The sequence below is a fragment of the Mesocricetus auratus genome, unplaced genomic scaffold (assembly GCF_017639785.1).
Source record: "Mesocricetus auratus isolate SY011 unplaced genomic scaffold, BCM_Maur_2.0 Super-Scaffold_100003, whole genome shotgun sequence".
Lineage (NCBI taxonomy): Eukaryota > Metazoa > Chordata > Mammalia > Rodentia > Cricetidae > Mesocricetus > Mesocricetus auratus.
In genome coordinates, this window is record NW_024429188.1 from 22,821,237 (window position 1) to 22,836,168 (window position 14,932).

At 33.1% G+C, this 14,932-nt stretch overlaps 1 protein-coding gene across 5 annotated transcripts in view; it reads left to right on the plus strand.

The window, feature by feature from the left end:
* The window catches only part of Cnksr2 (connector enhancer of kinase suppressor of Ras 2), a 222,923-nt gene that overhangs the window by 50,128 nt on the left and 157,863 nt on the right, over positions 1-14,932 (plus strand). For all 5 annotated transcript variants that reach the window (XM_005074247.4, XM_021229609.2, XM_005074246.4 and 2 more), the window contains exon 4: positions 6,319-6,406. In XM_005074247.4, coding sequence (XP_005074304.1) covers positions 6,319-6,406 — 88 coding nt within the window. The remainder of the gene's footprint in view (positions 1-6,318; positions 6,407-14,932) is intronic.

Consider the following 14,932-nt stretch of genomic DNA (forward strand, 5'->3'; position numbering starts at 1 on the left):
TCAAATGTATACATGTTTGGAGATGACCACTTGGGACTGAATAATTTACCAGGGTCTAATTTTTAAAATATAGACTGTAAATAGGACGACAATAAATAGTGCTTTGGGCATATGCCAAGGAGTGGTATAGTTGGTTATGTGGTAGGTTTATTTTTAGTTTTTTACTTCTAGTCTGGCTGTACCAGTTTGTATTTCTACTAACAGTGGGTGATGTGAGTTGTTTTGTTGGTCTTTGCCATTCTGACTTGGGTGAGATGAAACCTCAAAATTGTTTTAATTTGCAATTCCCAGTTGCTGAGGGTGGTGAGCCAAGAGATATTTCTTAGATATTTGTTTCTATTGAGAACATCGTCCAGTGCCAAGGTCCACTTTTAAAATGAGTTTGTGATTTTTTTTGGTTGTGAGCCTAGCCTTTAACGGCTGAGCCATCTCTCCAGCCCGAGTTTGTGATTTTTTAAAAATTTCTTTATATAATCTGGATATTAATCCACTGTCAGATGTGTTACGGGTAAAGATTCCCTCCCATTCTGTGGTCTTCCTCTTCACCCTGTTGATTGTTCCTTTACCTGTGCAGTATCTTTTTATTTTAAAGAAGTTCTGCTTGTCAATTGTTGGTCTAATTCTTGGACAACTGAAGTCCTAGTCAGAAAGTACTTTCCTACACCTGTATCATGTAGGCCACTGCCTGTTTTCTTCCAGCAATTTTCAGGTTTCAGATTTAGGTCTTTGACCCATTTGTATTTTCGTGCAAGGTAATAGATACGAGTCTAATTTCAGTCTTTCAGATGCAGACACCCAGTTTTCCCAGTGCCATGTGTTGAAGATAGTTATTCTTCTCCAGTGAATGTTTTTGGCATCTTTGTCAAATTTTAAGTGGCTGAAGTTATGTTTGTTCATGTTTGAGCCTTCTCTTTTGTTCTATTTTTCTACATGTCTGTTTTATTGCTAATACCATGTTTTATAGTATTTTACTGCTTTATTGTTTTATTTTTTATTATAATATTATATCAATATTTCTTCCTTCCCTCCAAACATTCCCATGTAATATTTCTTCCTTCCCTCCAAACATTCCCATATACCCTCCCCTCCCTCCTTGCTCTCTTTCAAATTTATGGCCTCTTTTTTAATTAGCTCTTATCGCATGCATATCTGTATATGTACATACATATATAATCCTAAATACAACACGCTCTGTCTGAGTAATGTTACTTATATGTATGTTTGCTTCAAGACTGACAGTTTGGTATTGGACAAGTTGGTGTATTGTTCCTCGGGGAAGACAATTTCTCGCATTTTCAGCATTCTTTAGGTGCCTGTAGTTTGTTGTGTAGAGTTGGAGCCTTGTGGGATTTTCCCTATTCACTTTGGCATGTCTCATGTTTAAGCAGTCATGTTGGTGAGAGTTTGTGGGTGCAGCTCCTGACATTACTAGAAGGTACAACCTGAAGTCTGTAATAGGAAACCCCTTCAGTATTCTTTTTGCTCAGAATAGCTTTGGCCATTCAGTGTAATTTGCAGTTCCATGTGGATTTTAGGGTGATTTTTTTCTATTTCTGTGAAAAAATGTGTGGCTATTTTGATATTTAATTGAATCAGTAAATTGCTTTTGGTAGGATGGTCATTTGCACAATATTAATTTTATTGATTCATGAATATGGGTATCTTAATTTTCTAGTGTCTTTCCCAACGTCTTTCTTCAAAGATTTGAATTTTTCACTGTAGAGGTCTTCCACTTCCTCTTAACTCCCTTTTTGGTTTTATCGAAGATATTTTATTATTTTTAATGCTATTGTAAATGGGAGTATGCCCATGGTCTCTTTGCCAGTGTGCTTGTTGTTGATATCTAATAAGAATACAAATTTTTGTAAGTTGATTTTACACCCTGCCATTTTGCTAAATATTGTTTCTAGCATTTTCTTGTAGAATTACAATATATCATGTATATCATCTGCAAATAGAAACAATTTGACCTCTTCTTTTCCTCTTACACTTGCCTTATTGCTTCAGCTAGTGCTTTTAGCACTGTAATGAAAAGGAGTGGGGATAATGGACAGCTTTATCTTGTTCCTGAATGTAATGGGATTGTCAGTTTTTCTCATTTAGGATAATGTTGGCTGTGGGGTAATCATATAGCTTTCAATTAATAACATATTTTAAATTGCACCATAAAAAAGAGAGCAGCAAGGGGCCTGAGAGATGGCGCAAAATTTAAAAGCCCCTGGACTGGTCTTCCAGAGGTTCTGAGATCAATTCCCAGCAACCACATGGAGACTCACAACCATCTATCATGAGATCCGGTGCCCTCTTCTGGTGTGCAGGCAAATATGCAGACAGATCACTGTATATGTAATAAAAATAAGTAAATAAATTAAAAAAAGACAGCAGGGTGAGCAAACCATGGAGACTGAGCCAGTATAAGCATCACTTCTCCATTGCCTCTGCTTCATTTCCTGCCTCCACGTTCACATCTTGAATTCCTACCCGTCCCTTCACGAAGGAATGGTGCTCTAAGCTAAAACAACCTCCATATATTCATATATAGTAAATATTGCCTCTGGTCAGTAAGATATGGCTTAACTGTTAATGCTTAAATAACACATCAGTTTTAGTTTTACTTTCTGTCACTGTTATTTGCCCTGCAACTGTACATTTCTTCATCCCAAAATAAAATGATTTAAGTAAATTCCATTATATTTTCTTTTCATTATGCTATTGCATGGAGATATTAGAGAATGCTTTTGTTTCCTAATGGTAGGTGTGAGTATACATATTCTGATTTTTACTATGTAGGTTTTTGAGATTCTGTTGTATTATATATTATTACATTTTATCATCAATACAACTCTTGATAAGCATCAGTTCACCTCCATGTACAAACACCCACAGCAATCCATGCAGTCATCCAATGAATGTTATATGCTTATTTCATAGCAAGTGACAATATGACAAAAAGCCTAAAGAAAATAGTTTAGTGTGCATTTTGTACTATATCACATAGCAGTATTCAGTTAACCTGGAGGCTATTTGGTATTTTGACCATAAAAATTAAATAAGTACCTAACAGTAACACAAAAAGATAAATTGTGATAAATTTTAAGTTCTACAGAGACTTTTATGAATTGAAAAAAGAAATGAATGCTTTTTATTTTTCATCATAGAAAAATCCAACAACAGACAGGCTTGATTATTAATTTTGCTTTTATCAGCTTGACTTAAAAGAAAAAATATTGAACTTGGTGGCACATGCTTTTAATCCCAGCACTTGGGAAGCAGGTTGATCTCTGTGAGTTCCAGATCAGCGCCTGGTCTACACAGGGCAGCCAGTCAAAGTTATCTACTGAGACCTTGTCTCAAAAAAAGCAAGAAATAAATAAAGTAAAACAAAATGAAAAAATAAATTTTTGACCTTACTAATACTTACTAACACTTTGTTCTGTTTTGTGAATTCCAAAGATTGCATGTTGCAGAAGATTGGAGAAAACCAATGGTAGAAAAAGGAATTACTGCTACTACTGATAATGATTCTTATGATAATCATGGTGGTGACTCTTTGGCATAAATAACTTTAGGCATACTTATTTAGTCAAAAGTAGACAAATGAGGATTTAGCCTGGTTAAATTAAAAGCAAATGATGAGTAAATGGGGCTAGAACTTGATAGATCCTGACAATCTGACTATATGGTTTGTCTTCTCCACTGCTACGAGATTTTAATTAGTGAAACAATAATAAGAATGGGAGAATGTTCAAGTTGTTTGGGTAGATAAATAAGGCCTAGGAGCAAATAAAAGCTGGAGGATCAGAAAATGAGGATATTTGGAATGAATAAGCCATATCTGACTTGGCTGACTCAGTGAATAATCAAAATTGACAAACACACTATCCAATAAGAGATGTATGAAAAATATTAGAATATATTTTGATTTCCCTACTTGATTTTCAAAATCTTAGACCTCCGTACATACCATATGACTCCACTTATAAACTAGACCTATTGTTCTTACTGACTGTTCTTTCTATAATATGTTGTTCAAGACAGCAGCGATTTTTCTTATACTTTGCTCAATAATATCATAGTCATCTAGAAAAGATCTTTGTTTGTACTGTACACTTTATAAAATGTTTTTGAGGTAATAGATGTGGGATAAGAAAAGAGCCCTGTGATCCATCAACAATTGAAAAATGATTCGAAGTTTAGCTCAATATGGGCATGGTGGCACTTGCCTTTAATCCTAGAACTTGAGAGACAGAGAGAGGCAGAGGCAGGAACTGAGTTCAATACCAGCCTTGTCAACAGAGGGAGACCCGGGACAGTTAGAGCAATGCAGAGTAATCAAAAAAAAATAAGTTCAGCTAATGAAAACAATTATAGAAGTATAATCAGAAAAAAAGGCATTTGTGAAAGTAGTGTTGTAGGAACAACCAAAAAAGAATTTGAAGGAAAAAAATGCAATTGTCAATAAGGGCAGATGTTGTTAGAGATTAAATAGGATAAAGCATGTGGTAGATTAGGAAACCAGGATATTTGTGAATTATTTGGTTGAATATAATGTGAGAAAAGCTGCAGGATAGTTTTCTCTTTTACCTTTTTCTGTGAATAAATGTTTAATCTTCAGTGATTATGGGAAAAGAATATTATGACAAAATTCTAAATCCTAACAGTACATTGGGGAACTTGGACTTTGCTCCCTCCTCTGTCTTGGGTTGTAGGAATATCTCATCAGTATTTCTCCTTGGCCCATAGAAATATTAGACCATATGGATACCAACTTAAATGTAGTAGAATGTTATTTACAGTGTGTTAGATGAGAAATATTTATTTTCCTGATGAGCAATATAAACTTCTGTTAGATATTGTTAGTGGGTATGTGTTTATTATATATTTAGTTTTCAAAGAAAATATGTATTCTACATAGCAGGAGTTTATTCTAACATTCCACAAACCCCCTTTTTTGGTGTATCCTGAAATCTTTAAAAAATATTTTTTAGCCGGGCATTGGTGGCACACGCCTTTAATCCCAGCACTCGGGAGGCAGAGGCAGGCGGATCCCTGGGAGTTCGAGGCCAGCCTGGTCTACAGAGCAGCCTCCAAAACAATACAGAGAAACCCTGTCTCAAAAAACCAAAAAAAATTTTATAACATTTATTGTTATTTTATGTGTAAGAATGCTATATTTATATGCATGTTTGCACACCCTGCACATGTAGTGCCCACAGAGGCCAGAATAAAATATTAGATCTCCTCGAAATGGAGTTGTGAGCCACCATGCGGGTTTTGGGAATTGAACCAAGTACTCCGGAATAGCAGTAAGTACTCTTAACTGCTGAAACCATCTTTCCATGTTCCATGTCCTGAAAAGTATACACATATAATAACAAAGCACAATAATTAAATGCTAGAAAAGTGAAAAGATTAGTATCCATGACCACAGTTGTGAATCTTTAAAGTGCACTGTAATGTATATGATTTTGTTTTCATTTCATTAACTAAAATTTAATTACTTTTTAAGTATAAAATTCCCTTATGAATGATGATGAACAAATGTCAACAATTTGATTTTTTGGTATATATTTGATTTGTAAGGTTTAGCTACCACCATTAAATATTGCTAAGTGTCTTGTTTTAAAATTTTTTATATATAAAATTGTCAGCTTAGATGAAATGAACAATTCCTTGAATTCATTGTCCTTAAAAGAGATTGGAGTAATGATAACCCCTAGGTAAATTTATGTTAGTGTTTAATTGCATATGACTGTGGGCTCTGGATTCAGATTTCTGTTCTGAACATTAGCTCTCCCACACGATTTTCCACATTCACTCATTCTGTTTCTCAGACAAGTCACTAAATATTTATTTACCTTTGTTTTTCTCTTTTGTAAAATGGAAATATTAAAGGAATGCCTATTTTATAACAGTTATTGTGAATATTAAGTTTGTATGTATATTACGAATTAGAATAGTAATTCACATATAGTAAGCCATCAGTAACCCAGTTTATTACTATTGATAGCCTTTAATTATGAGAATTTCAGGTAAATGTCATTAAATTGTTGGGTTTCTTTGGAAAGTAAATACTGGAGTACTGTTTTTGATTAAGCTTTCATTTTCTGCTGTTTTGTATTAGATATAGTAAAAAAAGCATCAAACAACTAAATATTAGTGAATCTATAAAGAAAAGTTTGATAGATAGAAAGAAAATTACATATTTCTAAATTTTAATTCTTAATTTCACTCATTTTAATCTAAATGAGTCCCAAATATTTTGTTTGTTATACTATTTCATTTTTAATGGCCACCATCTTTGTTTTCCCTTTGTAGGTCACCATTCGCTGCTGTGACAGACTATTCAGTCACAAGAAATAACGTCATACAACTCTGCTTGGAACTAACAACAATTGTGCAGCAGGTATTGGCTGACAGTGTTTCCTTTGGTTAAATTACTAGCTGTTTTATACTTGAAAAATGAGCAAATGATCCTTAAAAAGAAAATCATGTATTGGAAAAGTATACATGAATCATAAGTTTGTTTATCTGAAGATATAAAATGAATTGGAATACCTAACTTCATTTTTATAAGATCATGGGAAACATTGGCTTACAAGTACTCAAATAGTCTGTGTCCCTTTGTATTATTTTTTTAAAAAATCTCAACTAGAAAACAGATGCATAGTATCTTGAGAGTGCAGATTAATAAATATTTTCCATAAAGAGCCATGATTTCCATCATATCATTCTGGCCATCCAGATACTGAATATTTAAGACTTTGTAGGCTAGATTGTATCTATCACAAGTGTCTCTCTTATTTTAAGGCAAATACAGCAGGCAGGCATAAATGCATGAGTGTGTTTAGGATCCATTAGAATTTGATTCATTAAAAATAAGCCAAATTTCACTCATAGCTATTGGTCTATGTTCCAGAGCAGTGGATTTCAGTGTGACCAACTGCTGTTTGACATCATGAAGTTGTTACAAATTTAAGTGTTTGGGACCCACTGCAAATATATTATAGATAGGGCCCAAGATCTTGCATCTTTGCAAATTTTTCTAGGTGGTTTTGGTGACGTGCATTGCTCTAGGGAATAGAGGTAATAGCAATAACATAACTTTATAGCTAATGTTTCCTGTTGTTATGGCTTATCAGAAACATTTTATTTATTAGAAATCTTTTTATACACTATATTGTGATCATAGTTCCTCTTACTCCTTCCAGATCCCCTCACCTCTCAACTCATCCAATTCCAGGCCCTTTCTTTAGAATACAAACAGGGACCAATAAAAACAAACGAATAATTTACAATCACAAAAAGATAACATAAACATATATTTTCTAGAGTGTTACTCTATCTCTAGGCATTTGTTTTCTGACAGTCTATGTGCACAAAGTAATGCATAATTATTAATACTTTACTATTATATGGTAAAAATCTGTGGTAATTATATTATGTGTTATTTAATCTTTTTTTACATGAGACCAAAAACAATTAGAATATTGTGAAATTAAAATGAAATTCATCGCTTTTATTTTTTATTTTTACACTAAAGGAATTCATACTTATTGCTATTTTGTTATATCAAATTTGAAAATGTTTTCAAGTATATTTGTGAAGTAGAAGTTGCTGTTTATTGAGTAGTGGGCTAACACTTTGTTGTTTTTATAAACTAAGATGACAATTCAAAATGACAACTATGATTTTGCTTGAAATCCTTGGAGATCATCAAGTAATCTTTGCTTAACTCACACATAGTCAGTGTTTTTATTTGAAAAGGCAATGCACAAAGAAATTTTGAACAAAAGTTATATATAAAGTGAGGTAAAAATAGTTTTCTGTGTTTAGAATTCACAGATTATACAATACACCTTTATTCTTAACTTTCAACTATTATTTTGAGAAGAATGTGGAAATTCTAGTGAATTTACATTTTTCTGCAGAGAAATGCAGTACATGTCAGATGTGGCTAGCCCACACATTCTGTGATTTTAAGAGCCTGCCATGTAACTAGTACTTAATTGATTTCTTGCTTTTCAGCAGATTTCATGAATGTCTGCTATTGACAGTTACTTTATATAAAACATACTCCATTCTCTTATTGCCCTCAAAGACTTGTTGGTATTCTCAATAGGACTTTTCAAATAACTTTGTTCTTTAGTCGAACATTCTCCTTCAGTATGTTATTATGAGGCAATAATTAGTTTTAAGTTTTGCAATTTAGAGATTAGAAAACATTAAGTAGACTAGAGAAGACATTATTGTACAGGCTGAATTTTAAGTACATACTGTCTTGACCAAACATAAAATTACTAAAATGCTCCAAATGTACTTAGAACACAGAAGGACTTTTTGTTCCCTCCACCCACTATATACTCTGTTTAGACGATATGGTGTGCCCTCTTAGGACATTTTGCTCATACATTACCAGCTTCTGTATTTTAAAATTTGGTAGCTCATGACATTTGTCACAACTACTTCTACCTCATTCTCATTTTCCCATCACATGTCCTGTTTGATGTGTCATCTACTTTAGAACAAAATCTTATGTTCTTGGGTTTTTTCCACATTCCAAACTTGTACCTAGTTCTGTTGTTCCTTAAAAGAAACATTAAGTGTAATTTCCTCTTAATAATAATGTGATGACATCCTGTTTTAATCACAACTAGTCAACACAAATCTAAGCCCATTTTGTTATTTAAAAATGAATTGCTAATTCCTTCCTATGGGATTCAAAGGAGCTAAGATGGCATTCCAGCTCAAGAACTCCCATGTGTATTAACAGTACTCTAACTCATACAGATAAATTATCGTTAGTGAAACAGATCTTAGTTTAGTTACTCATCTTATGATACCTCTGTACAATATGCCCTGTGTAGCTTTCATCTATGCCTTATTAAAATTATGTCCTATCCTTTAAGAACTTTGAGAAATGCTACTTCATTCATGAAGCTTTTCTGATTTCTCACAAGTGTTTATGTCTTCTTCGATACTGAATCTTTATTGTAATGCTGTTCCTGCTATGGTTTAAATTAAGTGTGACACCTTGCTGTTGGTCTTTTACTTTCCCACACATTCATTGTTTAACTTTTTCTGAAAAGATTAAACTAATCACTTGCATTATGCTCTTTTATCCTCTGTTTTGATGCATAATTCACTATTGTGTGAGCAGAGGTAGAGTTCCTCATCGTTCTGTGCATAGCATTTCACACACCTTTTGGGACAGTTATATCCTATGAATAACAATATCTAACTTTCATCAGATGATAAACTTGAAGACAGAAACAGTGTCTTTCTTAGTTCATATATACTATTGGTTAAAAATAAATTGATTGAACAGAATTATCCTCTGTGGCCGGCAGATGTTCATTTGTCTTTTGCAAAGAAAGAAATAGAGAAAAAAGAACTAAGTGTTACTCTTTATTAACTCTCATGTGAGAATGTTTCCATTCTGTTTTTGTTATTCATATTAAAAAAATAAACCTAAACCTAGTGGTACCCAACACTTTAAATCTCTCTTCACTAGTTAAAATAAGATTATTAGGGCTTGATGACATAGCTCAGTGATAGAGCACGCACGCACGCACACACACACACGCACACACACACACACACACGCACGCACACACACACATATATATATATATATATATATATATATATATATATATATGGCTCTACTTCAAGCCTCAGTGCTATAAAAAAGGAAAAATATATAATAAGAGATTATTGATTCTCATAACCATATTCTAGGCTAACATAAAGTATTTCCTGAAATACCATACATATATCTAATGCTAACAAAATGTATCTACAAAAATTATCTCTGAATTACCACACTGTTTTTCTGATGGAAATGATGCAATCTAGGGTTTTCTGAGCTGTGTGTTCTGTTTCTGCCCATAGTACTAATAGGAATGAGGACTGATAAAGTTCTGAGACAGAATAGTTAGCTGTTTGATTCTAGATAGTGAATCTTTGAGCATACTTTACTTTTCTACATTTTCCAAATATCTAAAAGGAAATTTAAGATATCAGAAAGGAAGGAATTTTTTTCCACACTGAAGAAATGTTAGTTTAAGTTGAACAAAAGAACCGGTCCTAAACAAATCCTGAAATTATATTTTAAAATAAATTACATATAGTTAACATCCAACAGATTGTCTCACCCATGCATTTTATACATATATAGCAACCAAAGGTTTATTTGGAATCATATGAAGTACCTAAATATAGGAATTCAATTTAGCTGACTCTCAAAAGGACAATTTGAATAAGTAAGGTATAGACTTTAAAAAATATGTAGGGCATGCATTTATTACCAGGCTTTCAAGAACTCTCATCTGAGCAATTTTATGCTTTGAAATATGCTGTGCTTAAAATGACTTTTCACTCCATTTTAATTATTTTTATTCCCTTTGCAGCAAGATGAGATGATCAATATCTAAAAATAAACTGTCATAAATGTCTTTTGTCTCTTTCTTAACACAAAGGGGTGGTACAGTGAAGTTAGTGGAAAATTCTTATTGATATTGGACACGTCTAATTTGAATAATGTTAAAATTAGGAAAAGCACTAAAAATTTATTTTGAAAAATCTCCATTCGGAGGTATTTGCTTAGTCTAATTTATATCATTTTTACTTATTCTGTGTTTAGATAGGTTAAGATTTTTAAAGCTTTTATAGATATTTTCCCCTAACACTTTTGTTCTCTATGTAAAATTCATTATAAAAACACAAGAAAAATGGGGAAATTTGTTTTTAAAATCTTAACTAAAAAGAATTCTCACAAAGAACTGAAGCTTCTTTTAGAGCCCTGTCAGCAACTGAATCAGAAAAATGAGACAGGTACCCACGCATTTCTTGTCAGCATTGAAATAATTGCATGATGCCTGTCTTCTTGGATATCAGCCTATCCTAAAATAATTCTACTGTACCATTTTAATATGCTCTCCATCAGACAAAAACTGAGATTGTCACTAAGAAATAAGCACTAAGGTGTCAGCTTGAAAGGTAAAGCTCTGATGAGGTTGAAACTACGTGGGACAAAGTAGGATTACGGAGGGTTGGTTTGGGGAGATGTAAGCCAGCTCTGTTGAAGATCAGTCCACACTGGAAAATTCCTGCCATGGCTTTCACAGCTTGTAAATATAACTTGTCACATCTAGCTCAAAGTTATTGGAAGCAGCAAAAGAAATGAGACATAAAATGGCCAAGAGAAGTCAAGTGAAAAATAAGAGGAATGTAATGAGATTTGAAAAGGGGGGTAAAATATTTTTATTTAAAAACAAAATGTACATTTTTTTTCTCTCATTAGTGTCTGTTAGTTTTCTTGGCCAAAATTTACACTTAAATCTGAGAGAATAGTTTCAAGTGTTGTAAAACATTTTTAAGGCAGATTATCAATTGTTAATTTCAGTATGAAAACTTTCTTTTGAAATTTAATTTCTGGCAAAATGCTTTACTTGAAATTGGTTTTCTGAGCTTTTTTTTTCTTTACCTTGTTCCCCTTCTACATGGCATAGTTTTTTTACTTCATTATAAATAGAAATTTAAGAAAAGAAAAGGATATTATTTTGTTGATACACTTAAATATCCATACTGAAGAATGTTTTATTTTGCTGTATAATCTCACTTTATAATACCTTTTACATAAAATGAAGTCATAATAAAATTATATTAGATATCATACAATTATGATTTTGAAAGTAAAATTATAAATGAACAAGTTCCTTTAGAAATATACCACCACTAAAATTTAACTATTTTTATCTATTTAACTTTGGGAATTTTAGACACTTGTGAGAAACTATAACTTTTTTCATTTTTTAAAATTTAAATTAGAAACAAGTTTGCTTCACATGTCAATCCCAGGTTCCTCTCCTTCCCCTCCTCCCCCATCCCACACCAGCTCCCCCAAACCCCCACCTAGTTCCCAATCCTTTCCCCAAGGATGGTGAGGCCCTCCATGGGGGGAATTCCAGAGTCTGTCGCTTCGTTCAGGGCAGGGCCTAGGTCCTCCCCCAAGAGTCTAGGCTGAGAGTGCATCCCTCATTGTGGTATGGGCACTCAGAGTCCATTTGTCGGCCAGGGATAAATACTGATCTACTACCCAAGGCCCCATAGATTGCTTAGGCCTTTTCACTGGCACTCAACATTCAGAGGGTCTGGCTCAGTTCCATGCTGACCTCTCAACCATCAGTCTGGGGTCCACGAGCTCCCCCTTGTTCAGGTCAGTTGTTTCTGTGGGTTTCACCAGCTGGATCTTGACCCCTTTGCATCTGGGTTCCAGGAGTTCAGTTCAGTGTTTAGCTGTGGGTGTCTGCCTCTGCTTCCACTAGTCATTAGATGAAGGTTCTAGAATGGTATATAAGGTAGACATCAAACTCATTATCAGGGAGGGACATTTAAGGTAGTCTCTCCACTATTGCTTAGTTTGCCAGTTGGTGTCATCCTTGTAGATCTCTAGAAATCTCACTAGTGCCAGATGTCTCCGCAAACCTAATGACTCCCTCTATTATGGTATCTCTCATCCTGCTCTCCTCCATTCTTCCCCCAACTCAACCTTCCTACTCCCTTATGTCCTCCTCTCCCCTCCTCTTCTCCCCCTCTGTTTTTCCTGCCTCCCTCTCCCCTCCTCCCATGCTCCCAGTCTCCTCAGGAGATCATGCCTCATTCCCCTTCTTTGGGGTACCATGCATATCTCTATTAGGGTCCTTCCTGAGAAATTATATCTTTTTAAGACAGTGAAGAATTTCTGATTTATATTTGTAAATCAAGCATTTATAAATACCTAGAAAATATTACATATTTTTAACATATAGCCTAGTATTTTAAGTTTTAAATAATGATATATTCAGAAAATTTATTAATAATAGCTGTCAGTCAGCCTAATCATGTTCTGTGTGTATGAATATCCATTCCTTTACTCTTCACAGATACTTTATATAACTTACTCCCATATTTTATAATAAAATACTGTGGTAGAACTTAACTTGAAATAAGACCTGAGCTTAATTGTCCTGGATATGGTTTTGGAAGAATGGCACACACTTAGATAACTTACTCCTTACCTGTAAAAGTTTACCATTAACTATCATGTTAGATTATTGCAGGGCTTTATTTGAACATTTCATAACAGTTTATAAATGGCTGTTAGAATTATTTATCAAAAGAGACTTGGAAAACACTAACCTGAGGTAGTTTCTTGCTTATAAAAAGCTCAGAGGAGTGGTACTCTGCTTAATTTTGCTGTTGAATGGTCATGAAATAAAAAACATTTCTGAAATGATTGATCTAAAAGATAATCTGGAAGCTGGTGGATCTCTGTGAGTTCGAAGCCAGGTTAGCCTACATAGTGTGTTCCAATACAGATATAGAGGTACATAGTGAGACTCAAAAAATTAAATAAATTATATTTTGTTTTAATTTAGGACAATATATTTTAATGTAAATTTATATAATTTGTATTCTGGAATATATCTTAACATTCACTTTTAAATGTAATGCAGAAATTAATGTTGGTCATATATGAACTTGCCACTCACACATTTATAAATCACCTAGATTTATAATCAAAACATATAATAGTCATGCAGAATATGTGTTTTAAAGGTAATAGTACAAACCAAATTTTAGTTATATAGGTGTAAAGATGTAAAATGGTTGCCTAAATTATGCTTTGATAGGCAGAAATGTATTCTTTAATTCATCAGCGCTAAGGCATGAAAAGCCGAGCCAGAGTATTCTCATAGTCATTTCAAACACAGCTTTAAGTACTTTAACTGCATATGCAGCTCATGGTTAGTGCTTAAACCTTCTTGAATCAGACATTCTAGGTGACCTGAAAGTTGAATCAAAGCTCTTGGGATTGAAACTAGAGCATTTCAGACCCAAAACCAGGGCAAGCCTTATATATAATTTTTAAGCAATTTGAATTATATTAATTCTGTATATTCAGTAAAGATGGTATGAAAGTTGATTCTACTTTCCCATATTTAAACTAATACTTTTAATTCAATTTGCCTATAATTTGTCCTTTTAATTTTCTTCAGCTGCTTTAATAAGAAGTAGTATTTTATGTCTTTTCAAGTTTACTAATTTACCCTAATAGATCAAAAGTCAGATAATAGAAATACTAGAGAAAGTAGTCAGATAACTTGAAGATTTATGTAGATACACATAAAAGAGGATTTTGCAAAGTTGATAGTATGTTAAATATATGTACAACTGCATGTTTTCAAAGGCCTATGTGTAATTAGAATGTTATCTGATAGAAGTATACATGCATAAGAAAGTTTCATGAACTTAAATAATCATTAAGAGCTCCATATTTTCTTAAAGCTCAGCATGTAAGAATGATTTAATAAATTATTACATGCTAGTAATTTCTTAAAGTCATTCTTTCAAAACAGCATTTCTGTACCAAAAAGAATAGATGGTTTCTACTGCACTAGTTAAGTTCTTCTAGATGGAAATTGACAATGTACTACTTCCCAGATATCTACCTTATTTACTATATTATAGTTAAATTTTGATTTATAGTGTTGTGCAATATTCCATATGTACAGAAGTATATATGTGACATGTTTGCTATACAGCATAATAAATATCACATAAATCTATCTTATAAATTGAATACATGGAATGGTAAGTAATGTTTTCATTAATTAGATATTCCTGTATCTTGTCTGTATACCATCCCTACTGGTTTTTGTCCTTTTGGTTTTTTGTCTTTAAAGATTCATTTATAATAATTCATGAAACACATTTAATGATGCATGTCTGAGTTTTAGAAAACTGTTGTCACTACACATCTCATGTTTTTCACTTGGTATATTTCTAAATTTTAATTTGATTTATAGCTGTAGTTCATTTTACTGAATATTCACTAATAAGCTTATTCTCCTAATCATTTGAGTTTATACCCACATTTATATATACA